Below are 15,460 nucleotides of genomic sequence, written 5' to 3'. Positions count from 1 at the left end.
ACTTATATTCATTTATGGTTAGTTTCCAATTGGCTAGTTATTGTTACATTCATTATTATTTTAATTTTACTATCAGGCCTTAATGTGGTGCATTGCAGACAAATGATGGACATTATATCACTCATGATATGATGTAGACAAAAAAATCTAAATGAGAGAAAAAAAACGGTTGAGAATCGAATCCAAAATCAAGCCAAGGATTTGGAGAATTGTGACACCCCTAGTAGACATGCGCTAAATACTGCATAGAGGTTGTCATCGACCAGTGTTGCTAACAATGGTTAGCCCAGCATCATGGTTTTCTCTTTTTGTAATAGTATAGTCATGCCCAGTTCCAACTTCCAATTTAAATGGAACGCAGCAATCGCAATCTTAAATGCACATGTTTTAGTTATGACTTAATTTGTCAATTATTTCCTCAATTACTTTATCTTTAGATGTGTTGGATTTTCTGATTGATCTGTCTATTAACATATGTTGAATCCATGTCTGCATTTTTATGAGTAAACAAAAACAATCTATATGTATTGCCTGAACACAGAATGATGAAGGGTCTGACACTGTCTCTGTCCTCTCAAGGTCAGTCCCTCAGTGTGAAAACTACGTCCTCGTCTCCGTCTCCGCTCCTCTCCCCCGGCGACACACTGACCCTCCTCTGCTCCGTCGGTGCCAGCAACCTGCAGGCCCTCGCCCTGGAAGTGACCTGGCTGGCCGGCGACCGTGACATCGTCACCATGGAGCGCAGCGGGGTTGTGATCTCAAACGCGTCCTCAAGCACGGTGCAAGGAAAGCGAGGTGACGCGAGCCTGGAGAGAACAGGAGCCGGGGAGTACAGGCTGTCTGTGAGGGGGGTCGGTGAGGAGGACGGAGGAGAATACACCTGCCGAGTCCGAGCCTTCATTGACAAAGGAGGAAAGAGCGCGGGAGGAGGTGGGAGGTGGCACATGGCAGCTGAGAAGAAGTCCAGCGCTGTGACAGTGAAAGTGTCTCAGATCAGTGAGTAAAACCAAAAATTTTGAGTTTAAAAATGTTTTCAAGTTTGGGAATGGCTGAAATTCCACATGAAGTCATATAAGCAAATGAATAATGATATAAATGACAAAAAAGTTAAGTAAGTATTGTTTCTCTATGTGACTCTGTTGAGCTGTGTGAATGTGTAAGAGTGCTACGGTGAATCGGATGAATTTGGAGTCTTGAGGGGAAGTTTTTTAATACTCTAGTCAGCCTGTCGACTCCTGTTGTCGGGATGATAGATTAGTCATGCCTGTCCTGCTCTCTGCTACCACTGGATATGCTGCTCCTGTGTGTGTATGCTGTATGTATGTGCGTATGTGTGTGTGATGCTCTAAAGAGCAGCGGTGTCAAGCACAGTTGACACAGCAATCAATTGCAGACATGGTGGGTGGTCTGTCTGTCTGTCTGTCTGTCTGTCTGTCTGTCTGTCTCTCCTCCATCTTCTTCCCATCTTCTCGCTGCTTAAATCAAAGACTCAGCCACACGCGTACTGGGGTTCCACAATGCTCGTCCGTTTATTAAGCATAAACTATACTCCAACCTTACAATTGACATCTACTGTTGTAAGCAGGTATCAAATGCCTTAAAGGGCCATTTCCCTATTTCCAATATTACAACACACACACACAGTACCCACAAGGCCACACCCTGTCTTAAAGGACCTGGCTTGGCCCGCAACACTTGTGTAATTAACAGGTGGATTCTTTGGATGTCACGCCTCGCATCAGTTTTATTGAAAATATTGAAAACAGCGGAATTACAAGAACAAAGTGATAATATAAAATCTGATCAAAATTGTGTTTGATTTCATTTTATTTTAAAATGCTAGTGTTGAGTATACTGTGCTGTATTAGAGAACAGAAGGTCTGCTACTTTTTGCGTTAATCCCTGCAGTTCAGCAACAGTTTTACATAAAGCTCCCGTCTAACAGGTCCTGTCAATACTGCAACTCAAACATAAGTATCATCATTCGAATAACAATTATCACAGTCTAACTCTATTCACTAGCAGTATGACACATGTGCAATAAAAACTGTAAGGGGGAGCTCCATAGAGAAAAAAGGTGAAAATGCTACCAGATGTGCAAAGTTCTGTTTTAATGCATTGTTGAAACACAAACATAAATCTGAGATTTCACATCTGACGTCAATATCGTTTTTCTGTCTTTTGCCCTTAAAGTAGGCATATCAAGTAATCATCAACATCCAAATACCCATTTTATTGTCTGTCTAAGGCTTTGTTTATTATTCTATCGTCTAATATGTATCATATAACTGTGGCATATCCATAGAGCTCCAAGACCGCTCGACTGAACTTACATGTGTAGTAATAGCTCGACATCCATTGTCTAGCTTTGTTGAGAAATTTGGTTTAGTACAGTTTCAGTTGGACTAATATGGTGACTTCCCTGTCACTTCCTATTTGTTTCCTCTGTGGCCTTCAGCTTTATATCTACTTCCAAAAATTCTTTAAATAAATGGGATATTTACTTTAAATTAGCTTTTATTTTGGTGACAAATTCCTTGTTTTTCCCCACAGCTCCTTCACAATAAAAGTGTCCCACTGGTTATTGGAATGAAATGGCAGTTCAGTATAGATTACAGCTGCTATTCAGAAGTACAAACAGTAACATACAAGTGCAAGTAAGCTGAGTACGTTTTATAGCATGGATGGGTTCTCCTACAGGTCTTTAGCTGCCAATATACAAATAAAACAGTGTGCGTTATAATATATAAAGTTATTTAATTAGCACTGGTGGCAGCTGCAGCTCATGAGCTAACCAGTTACCTTTGTGGTTTCAGAAGAAAATTAAGTTCTTCTCTGACGAAACATGAGAAACGTCAGACGGACATTGCAGTTTTCTATTATTTAATGTAAAGATGCTAGTCAAACTGATCTCAGTAGACAAACGTGTGTGTGTGTGTGTGTGTGTGTGTCATCCTGTCATTTCCTGTCAAAGACTTGAGGTGGTCGAGAACATTTTGACAATCTCCTGCATGGCTATGCACGTTTACAGGAGTGATGAAGTGCATAACTTATTTGCTTACTAGTGTGTGTTTGTGTGTGTGTGTGAAAGGGAGAAACCCAGTTCGATGAAAGCTTTCTCTTGAGAGTAATGACTGCAAACACATTCATAGATTCATAAATTCATGCTTCAAACACTGTCTTTTGTGTGTGTGTGTGCCCCACATACTTGTGGGGGTATGTGGCTGTTCTCACTGGTGGAACCTTCTACACTTATACCCCTGAGGGGACACATTCCTTCATGCAGCGTCTGCTGACAAGCACACACATTTGCACACACCAGGAGAGCAACATTTTTAATTGAATCTAACTCATATTTCAACCTTACTCATGAATATTAGCTTCAGTCTTTTATGATGGTGTGTGTGTGTGTGTTTGTGTCAATAGCACGTCCTTGAGGTTACCCCCCTCCCCCCTCTTCCCACGGTGTTTATGCTTAAGCCCAGCCTACCAGGAAACACAAAAAGCTGGAGAACTTGTTTAGGAGCCCCCATACCACACACACACACATCGTCACACAGCATTCTTACTGAGGGCATTCATAGACATTCCCTTGCCCCTTACCCTAACCCCTTAACCTAATCCTTCTAACAGGAAGAAACTCCCAAAATGCCCTTTAAAGATTTGAGGACCAGACAAAATGTCCCCACTTTCCCAAAATGTCCTCACTCCCAGCAGTTTATTAGTTTTTTGCTCCTCACAAAGATACACACATCCCACTCACCATTGGCTGCACACTTCCTCTGTGCATGTGCACATGCTTGTGTTGTGTCAGCTGGAATTGTCAGTGGAGCCACTTCACTCTGAAAAGGACGTCTTGTGTTTCATGCTGACTCAAATGTCTTATCTCTCCTGGCATATCAGAATATTAATGAAAATGTCGAGCATATACAGTATATGCCTCCTCGCCACAGACGATACAACAATATGAAATATGGATTTCTGTTGATTTAAAAAGAGTTGAAAACCTTTTGGTTCATGTAAATTGCATAGAAATGTTGCATATTATATCTTTAAGTCATGTCTTCTGCTGAGGACATTCTCACCTCTGTGACCATATTGATGGGAACCAGAGCGCCGAGCCACTGAAGTGACAGATGAACAGGCAAACGGTGTTGCAGCTTGAGGGCTGTCTGACCTCAAGCTGCAACACAGTGAGGAATTCAGGGACTCGAGTGGATCCCTGTGTAGTTCAGCTGCTCCTCCACGCAGAGAGGAGTGAGTGGAGGTGGTTCAGGCCCTGAGTGAGGTCACAGCCTCACATGGCTGGACATGCTCTAGCATGACTGAAAGCAGACTCTGCGACCTCAGTGCAGACGCCCTGGAGGGACTGAGTCCCCCAGCTGAGCCGAGAGGGCCAGACGGAACTGGAATAAGTTAATTTTAAGGATATAAAGGATATACAGTAAATGAGTTTGTCACGGTCATCATACTGCATGGAGATGGATCAGCTCTGCTAGTGTTGCTACCCCCTACTCTCCTCGATGGGGAGTGCACAGAATGAGCAGAGCAGTGAGTCAAAGACATTAGAGGTAGTTTTCTGATCATTTCTCTGCATTTATGAGTAAAAACAGTAACAATACCTTCTGCTGTGAGTGACAGAGACACTTCAGGGAGGAAGGCCCATCTTCTCCTGTTGCAGTGACAAAACTTTACAGGCTTCAGACCTGTTTGAAGGCGAGTCTTCACTAGGGATGAGCCAGTACGATACTCAAAATTACCAGATCCGTAAAATCTGATATAATACAAAAATCATAGAATAGAATATTTGTTACACAGTTGGAGAATGATGTCTTTGAAATAGCTTTAAATGTTTTGTTGACAGCAACATAATTTAAAAGGTCGAAAATAACTCTATCAGATTGATATCAGTATCGGTAGATACTCGGGTTGGTGATATTGGTATCGGACATGAATAAGTGGTATCGTGCCATCCCTAGTCTTCATCACGTCTTTGTAGATTTCTTTGAGAGTCATTCCTTTCTTTATGCAGACACTTGATCATTGGCCTCTTTTTTGATTCAGTTTGTGGTTTCCCTCTCACCTCCTAAGTTTGAAAGACTTTAAAGCATTTATGTCTTTTTTTTACTCATGAACGATGCAAAGGTTCACATGGCTTGTGTTCACCGGCTCTGTTAAAAACAAATGCACATTGCCAGTAAAAGGGAAAGGATGTGGGAGCGTCGGCAGAGAGTTTTTACAACAGCAAGATAGTAGCAATGGATGGATGAATGTTAACAGTGATGGTTAGAAAAATATGTCCTCCGAATGTAGAGGAATAGACTTGCAAAGTTCTGCTTTAATATACTTAAGCCCCAAAATTGTGGAGTTGTGCCCCTTCTTTCAGGATGAACCTTTTGAATGAAATTCATATTTATATATATTTCATACATATCATACCACATGCTGTGAAAAGCTTGTCTTGTCTCCTAATTTATTAACCTTTAACATTATACAGCACAGGTCTCCTGCTCTCAGTGGAGCAGATGACATGTAACAGGTAACATTTAAGTCAACCTATGTGCAATATAACCATTATAATTTCACAAGTGCAATATTTCATGTGCATTCCTTGTTTACACTGTAAACATCAAGCTCATACTACACATACTGTATATTCTACACTTATCTGAAAACCAAAGTGATTTCACATTAGAATATCACACTCACACCTTAAATGTTGAAATATCCATTTTTTTGATATTACATAAGAAGAAATTGATTGCCGTCTCTTGGTAATACAAAGCCTGACATTTGTCGTAACCGATGACTGTAATATGCCTGCTCAGGAGGTAATCTGATTACATGTTGTTTTAGCTGTAATGTGTGATGTTGAATGGGCATCTGTTCAGTGTGTGTCAGCTCGTTCCTCTCTTCATTCCTCCCCTCGGAGTGTTGACAGGAAGAGGGAACGGCTCGAGTGGCTTATTCATATCTGACACACTCTGCACACTCGAACGCACACACACACACACACACACACACACCCTCCTGTGAAACCAGAGTGTCACACATGCCATTGGTTGTTTTGGCAGAATACAGCAGCAGACTCCTGCCTGTCTCAGTGCCACGGTCACTCTCTTCTTCCTGTTAGATGCGTAATGTTACCACAGTTCACCTGCAAATGACGAAGCGGAAAACACTTGCCAAACACGTTCCTGGTCACACCCTCTGAACTCCCATAGAAACACAAATGCTGGTTTGTGTGTGTGTTCTTGTATTTTGGAGACCAAAACTTGGTTCTAATTAGGAATAGGGACTAGTATTTGATTATTTGCTTGATTATAAAAAAAAAAATCATTAATGATTGCATTGATAAAAGCTAATCTTTCTACTCCAGGGACAACATAATTTGTGTTGCTGTGGTTATCACAAGGTGGCAACAGCAGCAAGCATTTTTGCTCCGTTTCCATGTACGGTTCGGTTTGGTACAGTCGGTATGGTTTAGAATGGTAAAGCCCTGGGTGAGGCTTATGTTTTCACTGAAAACTGTACATTTACTTGGTTGGCAGCTTTTGGGCTGTACCCACATCAGCGAGTCATGGAGCTTGACATTGTACCGGTGCTACACACAACTATGCAGGACATCCAGTAGCTTTTTTTTTTTTACCTGGTCAGTTTGTGGCTGTTTGTCTCAACAAGACATCAATATTTTTTATGAGTGTGGACATTTAAGAAACTTAGGAGGTACATTTTTCTGTCAACCAAATCAGCTGACTGTCGTGGATGGAGACGACCTAGCTTCACCCTGATCTTACTTTGCCATTTTACTCTGGTACCCCAAAGGAAGTGTGCCAAAAATGCTGGTTGTTTTGGTACATTTCCTAATGGAAAGGTACTGTACTGAACTGAACTGGACCGTTCCATTTGATGGAAACATGGCTTTAGTTAGTGGATTGCATGTGTGTTCGCAGAAATATGGAGCCCGTGAAGGGTCATGGGGGGAAATATTTTAGACCGAACTTTTGCATTCCCTTAAAGCACTTTTTGCATTCCCTCACAATAACTTTTATGTCGCCTCGTGATCCCTGATGCTCTGTGCCCCCCTGCCCCAGGCCAGGACTCATACTCCCGCCAGAACTCCATGGCGCCAATAAATAGAGCTACAAATATATAGAGCAAAGTTCCCTCGTAATACAAAGCTTGGGCTCCATATGTTGTAGCCGTTTATCTGTAGCTGGACTGTGTGAGAGGGAGAAAAGGTTGACTCAGGCATGCAGAGCGGGGAGCAAGTGCCATGCACGGCTGGGCAGGGCTGCCTGAGACACAGGGAGGGGAAACACAAAAGTTATTACTAGGGAATGCAAAAGTATCGTGAGGAATGCAAAAATTATAACTAAAACATTTCCCAGCCTGACCCGAGGGGGGCTCCATACAGAAGTGATTAATTTTACAAGTTTTTTTTAATGCATCTTTAAGGCTCCTAGAGGAGCTAGGTTCAACACGCTGTAGATCCCTCAGAAGTCATAACATTTACGAGGGTTTTTGAATGCATCTTCTTAGCTACTCAACACACAGTGAAATCTGCATTAATTTCACTAGCTCTAGTGCCAGAGTTTAGAATATTAAAAATAGTCATCAAATAATGAATATTTGAATAGCAGTTTTGCTAGTCCAAATGAAGCAGACTTCACATAATTTGGATGTTTTGCCTCTGTACTCCTTTGTGTGCATGGGTCTTTGTGGTTGTAATATAGTCCATAGTAATTTGATTTAAACATAATATTTATGGCTATAAATATATATATATATATATATATATATATATACATAAAGCATATAACCTTACTATTGACATACTTTCAGGAGCCATATTAAAGTGGTGGTTCAGGTGGTTCATTGTGCCGCCATTGCCACAGTTGCCAAGGAATAGCCTGAGACAGAGACATTTTTGTTTCGATCCGCCCAGTGTACTGTAGAGAATTCTGGGCCCAGATTGGTCTGTATATTCATCTGTGTAGTCACCAAAACCTGACAATTTGAGAAGGTGTAGTGGAGTCAGTGGGTTACAAACTTCTGCTTCCATTGGAAAATAGAGGACTCCACAATGCATTTAGTTTATTTTTAATTTACGGTGTTATTCATAAATACACGTTGATACACGTTTTTCAATGTTGTTTCTGTATGTTCAGATAGTACAATACCTGTTTTTAGCTTCAGTGTTGATTTTATCTGTCTTAACAGTTTGAGACAGCAGTAGGTTTGACGGTATGTGAGAGAAGACAAGTTTATTCTTCTAAATATGTGTTGTTGTTGTTGTGACTCCGTTGCAAAAAGTAAAGGAATGATTGGTAGCAGAGAGAGGGTGGAAACATCATTTGTGAATTGCTTTGTGAAAGGTTTTGGTGCTTGAATAAACTCGCTTCAATGGAAATTACATCCCAGTGGCCACCCGTGTCTGAGGCTGCAAGGCGCACATGATTGTATCTACATTCCTAATGTGGTGTGTTGTTTGGTTAAAAATACAAAGAATTTGTGCCTCTCAATCCGGGCTAGCCTCCAACGATCACTGTAATATTGTGCTCAATAAAAGGTACCATAAACATCTCACATTTGAGGAACATAGGATACAAATTTCTGTTGGTAAATGTAAAATAGTAGTAAAAAATAGTAAAAAATACATGTGGAAATTGCTTGGGTACTGTAAACTTGATCAGGGTAATTCAGCCTTCAAGCTACTGCAACAAGCTGACTACAATTTGATGATTAACTATAGTATTTAAATAATATCGTTGGAGAAAGTGGAAATGGAGAAGCTGCAAAATGAACAAAAAATCCTAAATCCTAATCTTCTCTTAAGTGGGCAAACCATGACATTTTATCAACCAAACGATTAACTAACCAGTAGATCACTCCTTGTAAATAATTACTACTTGTGTTTTTATATTCTAATTTAATAATTTGTGATTTCTTCTGAAGCATTTACACAAACCACCAGATTCACTGCAAATGCAGAGCTTGTGACTCGGAGGAGCTCTTTAAAATGAAGATATGTAGTGCAACGCAGATGAAAGCGGTCTGTTATGTTGTTGACATTGACCCATTTTCTTCACACTTACGGATCATTTTCCATCTTTTAAAGCTTCTTTGTTTTCTTTTTTTTCACACAAACTATGCTTTGAAATGAAAAAAAAAAAGAGTTCGACTTGTGTGTGGGGATTTGACAGTAGGTGGGCTGCATCACTGACTCTTAAAACCCATGTGTTCAGGAACTGCAGGTGCTTGCGTATTTCTGTCTTACATTGCACACCGTCTTTGTTGACAGTAACGGCTGACGACAACAAAGACAACACAAACTCGATACAAGCAGCAACAATTTAAGCAGAGTTAAATAAGGCTTGGGCCTCATTGGATGCATGAGCAGCTTGTTTGTGTGGCAGAATGTCTTACATAGGAGTATATAAGTAATATCTGAGGATAGTACTGCAATGACTTCAGTAAATTAACAATTACTGAAGTATATAATGTTAATATTGATCTTAAAGACTAATTCAGATGATTTCCAGCTCCACTACTGTAGTCTACATACCAGTGTGTCCTTGGGAACACTGAACACGCTCCCTTTTCAAATTGTGAAGCACATCCGATCTGAGAAAATTTAGTTGCTGGCAGGGTGGAGTGTGGAATTTTCATTCCAAACAATGTGGTTTCATTGAAAAAAAAAAAATGTTAATCTTAATTTCCTGCTTAAAACATTTTCTGTTTCTATGAAATACAAAAAATGTTAAATCTGAATGCATGGCTGTTTATGTATTTTACTTCTCTTTCTTCAAAATAAGACCACATGAAATATCCTATAAATAAATCATTCGTTAAAAAAACCCAACAAGTTCATCAAATGTCTATTATGTGTCCTTGAAATTGTATCTCTTATTGTCTCAGTGTTTGTCAGCTGTATCAGACATTTACTGTACAATGATGATGACAGAATCGGCTCCTGTTAGAGAATCGACAGCTCTACTAAATATGGCACTTGGAGAGAAGCACGTGGTTAAACAGCACGTTCCCATTGATCAAAGTGTGCGTTTCACAGCAGATGGTGACTGTGGTATGAGTCACTGTGCGTGTGTGTCAGCCACGTCCAGCTGACATCATGAAAACCTCCCTCCTTTACCAAACACACACACTCACATTTATATTTGCACTTGAATTTATAGTTCCTTCTGCGTATGTCTTAGTGTTGCTGTGTGTGTGTGTGTGTGTGTGTCTGTGTCTGAGTTATTTGTTACCTCCTGTAGGACATTTTCTGGCATTAACACTGACCTTGTAGGATCAGTAGTCCTCATGGAGACCAAAACCTGGTCCATAGCACAAGTTTTGTGCTATGATTTTAATTGTGGTTAAGTTAAGGTTAGGCTTAGGTATAAACTGGTTATGGTTAAGATTATGGATAACAGTTTGTGTAGTCTGTGTAAAAGAATGGGAGTCCTTAAAAGGATGGCTGCACAATGTGTGTGTGTGTGTGTGTGTGTGTGTGTGTGTGTGTGTGTGTGTGTGTGTGTGTGTGTGTGTGTGTGTGTGTGTGTGTGTGTGTGTGTGTGTGTGTGTGTGTGTGTGTGTGTGTGTGTGTGTGTGTGTGTGTGTGTGTGTGTGTGTGTGTGTGTGTGTGTGTGTGTGTGTGTGTGTGTGTGTGTGTGGTAGGTGGTGAAGCAAGTTCTCAGTCAGAGCAGATTGCACCTTTACACATCAATGACCAGGAAACAAACAGAAAGATGACCACTTTTATATCTGTGATCTCTCTCTCTCTCTCTCTCTCTCTCTCTCACCCTCCATCCCTCCCTCCCTCCCTCTCTGTGTCACACACTCTAACAAACACTGTTAACACTGATCCAGTTCTCCTCCTACATGATTAACAGCATTATATCCGGTCGTTTGCTGTCTGGCTTTGTTTGATTTTATTTGTCTGGTACATTTCTGTAGTGAAGTGACAACCTGGCAATGACTGATGAAATTAAGGGAAAATCTTTTCTTTGGAGGCAGCACAGGAAATTGATTTTATGCCATTAGTTGGTTTCAGTTGTTGTCTTAAGAACACACATCTCTCCCTGAAACTCATGTCTGTAGGATTAGATGACTGGCTGCTCTTCCTTCAGAGCTGACTCTGTGATAGACATTGTAAGTTAGTGTGATGAGGATCGGCCTGTTGTTCATGTGGGGTCACAGTCCCTTTTTTTCACATGGAAGGTCTAACAAAGCTAGGTAAACTGTATGTTGAAGTATGGATTTAGGGCTTTCAAACTATTTGATTTGTTGATTCACATATGTTCCATGGTGTCTATTTTCCAATGTTGCAAACATTTGTGACTTTGTTGTTATATTTAGCAACTTTTTTTTCTTTCTCAAAAAAAGTGACTAGCAACAAATCTGGAGACTTGCTGGTCCAGACTTTTTTGCTTTCCAAGGAAGAAACCTGGCAATGACTGATGAAAAAAAGGGTAATCTTTTCTTAAGTGGCAGCACAGGAAATTGATTTTATGCCATTAGTAATTTCATAACTGTAGTATTAGATGACAGGTCTTTAGGTTTAAACCTGTAGCAGACTGTGTAATTTGAGCCGACTCTGTGATAGGAAGTTAGTATGATGAGGATTGGCCTGTTGTTCTTGTGGGGTCAAGTCAAAACCACATTTTTTTACCACAAGGAAGCTCTAACATAGCTGCTTGTATGTAAACTGCATATTGAAGTATGGCTTTAGGGCTTTCAAACACAGATTTGTTGTTGCACAGATGTTCCATGGTGTCTCTGGTCATGTATGATGCAAAGCAGTATGAGGTGAGAAGAAGTGCTAAGAAGACAGAAGGTTGTTTCAGATTTTGCATTGATTTATTGGTGTAAAGCTTTTAATGGTGCAATATTAAGTACCAAGAGAGCAAAGTGATAAAACGGTACAATACAGTACTGGGTTTATTTTACCCTTATTTGTGTGTTTTTTGCCTTTGTACCTAAACAAAAATATTTGAATTTTTTTTCAATTTTTCTCCTTAGAGCCAAACTTTACGCTGACCCTTGAACCCACCCTCAACCCACTCATGACAGCTGAACCCACAGAGCTGGCTTGCCTGGTGAGCAGCATTGCCCATCTACCCCTGGGAGGTCGCCTTGGTGTCACATGGGAGTACACAACACTTCCTGGTACTTTCCACAGAAACATTTAAAGACTGGGATTTGCTGTGTAACGTTTCGTTGGCTGATTTGTTATTTTATGTCTGTCCAATCACCGGCAGGTGCAGGAGGTGGTCCTCAGACCTCGCATCACATTGGCTCTCTGGACGGAAATGGCAACTTGTTGCCAGGGTCGACGTACTCTGACCGTCTGAAGAGTGGCGCGTTGTCTCTGACAAGAGTCCAGCCCAACACGTTCAAACTGCGTATTCTCCGCACACAGGTAGAAAAAACAAAAACCGCTAAAGTAATGGCATAATGAAACATTTGTGGTTCACCTATTCCCAGATATTACCAGAGTATGCACAGAAATAAGAGGCCCTCAAGGTATTTCGGTTTGGTCTTTTCAGGACAGGATGTCTTTGAGTCTTTGACACAGAATATATTATATATGTATCTAAGCTCTGGTTTTGGTTTTGTGGTTTGGATTTCCCACACCGCTGCAACTGATGTTTTTGAGTTGATCTCTCATTTTCTTTTTTGTTGGTAGGAGATCGATATGGGCCAGTATTCTTGTACTGTGTCTGCATGGAGCGCCAGCAGCCACGGTGACCTGGTGAAGACCACTGAGTACAAGAGCTCTGCAGTGACTGTGCGATGGGATACTAAACGTAAGGCGGCTTTGGTTTTCTGCATTTCACAGGACTTTTCTTTTTTTCTAGGGAAATAAACATTTAGTTTTGTTTCAAAATTTCCTCTCATCTCAGCATGGAACATTTATCCTGATACTCAAAGTTGTCTTCTGGGATTTAATGATTCACATTTGGGGGGAAACGAAAATCCATTAAATCACATTTATGATTTAGAAAACTCTTAACCAGCCAGAGTAACCCCACTGCTGAGGTTTATGAATGAGATCTAATGTGTGGAGATCATTTCCAGACTTCACAGGAGAAATACTTCAACATAACAACAGACCGTTTGTCCTCTGTTCCATTCACAACAAACTTCTCTCTATTTCAGTCCCACATCCTGAACTCTGTGCCCTTTCTTTAGTTAATTGGGCCATTTTGTAACTCATATGCTCTGTGTGTGTGTGTTTGTGAGCCTGCATTGAATCAGATGTCTAATGTCATGGTGTAATTGTTCATCACTTCATATGGGGATCCCCCCTGACACTATGGTGTTTTTGAATGATCTCATTCTTAAAGTCATTTCATGGACTCATCAGTGTACTGCTTTCAGGTCCAACTCTAAATGTCATGGCCAAACGTATCCGCGAAGCCTCTGTGGGCGGGGCCACCTTTGAGATGAGCTGCATCGTGAGCCCTGAGAACCTTGGCGAGGCAGGCTACTCGGTGCTCATCCAATCACAGGAGAGCCTGGAGAGCAACGTGAGAACCATCATGACTCTCAGCCCGGACAATGTCCTGCAGCATGGTGGAGCTACGGACCCCAACAGGAGGTACAGACCCAAAAATCTAAATACATTAGCATGTAGTGACTTAACATTGCGCAGTTTCTGTATTTTAACTACTAAATGTATAATCTTCTCTCTCTGCTCAGAGACAGTTTGGTTCTGGTAAAGTCCGGTCCGGCAGAGTTTCGGTTCCGCCTGGCGGGTGTCCAGCTGTCCGACAGAGGTTTCTACTGGTGTGACATCACTGCATGGACAAAACAGCAGCCAGGACAAACTTGGACCAGAGCTACAAGTGCCGAATCCAACAAAGTCCGAATTGACTTTCAGGAAAATGGTGAGTCAGTGAGCGTCTTTTCACTAATCATCGTTTCTTTTGCTTTTTAATCAAGACGGTTTAAATAAGCATGAACTCTACAAATATGTTGATCGTAGAGAAAAGAACTTAACATAATATGCTGTTTCATTTCCATTTCAATCGGTGACCTCCACCTCCAAGTTTTCCGTGTTACAGTTGAGAAGTTGGACAAAAACATGGGGACACGCATACATTCCGGACTAGCCAAAGTTGGCAATACCAGTTGATAACAATGTCTACAATGAAACAGTACTATGTACAGGATGACTGATTTATTGGGAAACAAATACGACAGAAGCGGTGTTTGTATGGGTCACCTCGGAATCCTAAATCGGGGTACTTCTGAGGTCTGACTACAAATCTAATGCACCAGTACTTAGTCAGCTACACATCTGAAATAATTTGAACAGAAATAGCAATCAGAGATGGTCAGACAAATTTGATATTTTGTTAATTGACTTAGCCAAAAACAACAATACCGTCAGTCTCTTTATTTAAAGATGTATCCCCCATTTTATTCATAAACACATTTTGAGAAATGTTTGTCTCATCCTGCAGTCGCTGACTCTGTAAGAAGTTAGCTTCTATGAATGTGGAAGGATTTGAAAGTGTTGTGAATCCCAAGCTATGCAGAAAAAAACACTTATTTCTAATACCTACTACGTAATGATGTGGAAACCTGACCTGAAACCTAACTGCTAACACATGCCTCCAGTGTTTGTATGCTAAAGGAACTCTGAGTTTAACTTTCAAAATAAACTTCCACATGTGAATTTACAATGGCAGTATCGCTGAAAGGACCATCTGTTAGAAGCTACATATTTCCACTGTGCTTCTCTGTTTACCCAATCCTGTGGATTTCTTGCTACTTCATCCTAAAGAAGTGGGTTTTTTTTCTAAAGATACTGTTCTTATTAAAAGAAATATCCTGGAAACTTTCTTCATTATTAATTCATAGCCCTTTTAGGGAGTCAAATCACTTATTCAGTTTCATAACAATCTGAACCAACTGAATTAAAAACCCTGGAAATCTATTAGTGTTTATTAATAGAACTCTTTAGCCCCTGTGTACACTCACATGGTCCACCCACACACAGTCAATGATAACCAGCATAAATTCCCTAATGAGCAAAAAATAAAGATGCACATTCACACACACCTTTAAGCCCCTAAACGCCCACCACAACCCTTGGCCTACTTTACTGTGTTTGATCTGACTGGAAAGAGTGAGACAGGATGATAAACGATGGATGGCGAGAAAGCAGCGTCAGAGGTGGTGAAGTGGACCAATCAATGGGGGCATTAAAAGAAATGGTTGACAAGGATATTAGGCAAGAAGGAGGTAGAGATATGGTAACAATGTGAAATTTAAAAGGGACAATGCATTTTGATGAACACATCAATGTAAATATGTCAGAATTATCCAAAAGACTATTATACATCTGTTGTCCCTGGATGAGAAAGAGACGTAGAGTGAAGAAGAAAGGGATCATTGGAAGAAAATGGAGGAATAATAATCCTAATACTATTTTGTCCACAAAGTT

At 40.7% G+C, this 15,460-nt stretch overlaps 1 protein-coding gene across 1 annotated transcript in view; it reads left to right on the top strand.

The window, feature by feature from the left end:
• The window catches only part of ptgfrnb (prostaglandin F2 receptor inhibitor b), a 58,652-nt gene that overhangs the window by 23,112 nt on the left and 20,080 nt on the right, over window positions 1-15,460 (top strand). Inside the window, exons 5-10 of the mRNA XM_058622424.1 lie at window positions 580-996; window positions 12,025-12,171; window positions 12,264-12,424; window positions 12,692-12,812; window positions 13,387-13,606; window positions 13,708-13,899. Coding sequence (XP_058478407.1) covers window positions 580-996; window positions 12,025-12,171; window positions 12,264-12,424; window positions 12,692-12,812; window positions 13,387-13,606; window positions 13,708-13,899 — 1,258 coding nt within the window. The remainder of the gene's footprint in view (window positions 1-579; window positions 997-12,024; window positions 12,172-12,263; window positions 12,425-12,691; window positions 12,813-13,386; window positions 13,607-13,707; window positions 13,900-15,460) is intronic.

Source organism: Solea solea, chromosome 2 (assembly GCF_958295425.1).
Source record: "Solea solea chromosome 2, fSolSol10.1, whole genome shotgun sequence".
In the NCBI taxonomy this organism is placed as follows: Eukaryota; Metazoa; Chordata; class Actinopteri; order Pleuronectiformes; family Soleidae; genus Solea; species Solea solea.
The sequence above is the reverse complement of the archived record's forward strand: the minus strand, read 5'-3'. Positions and strand labels throughout refer to the sequence as shown.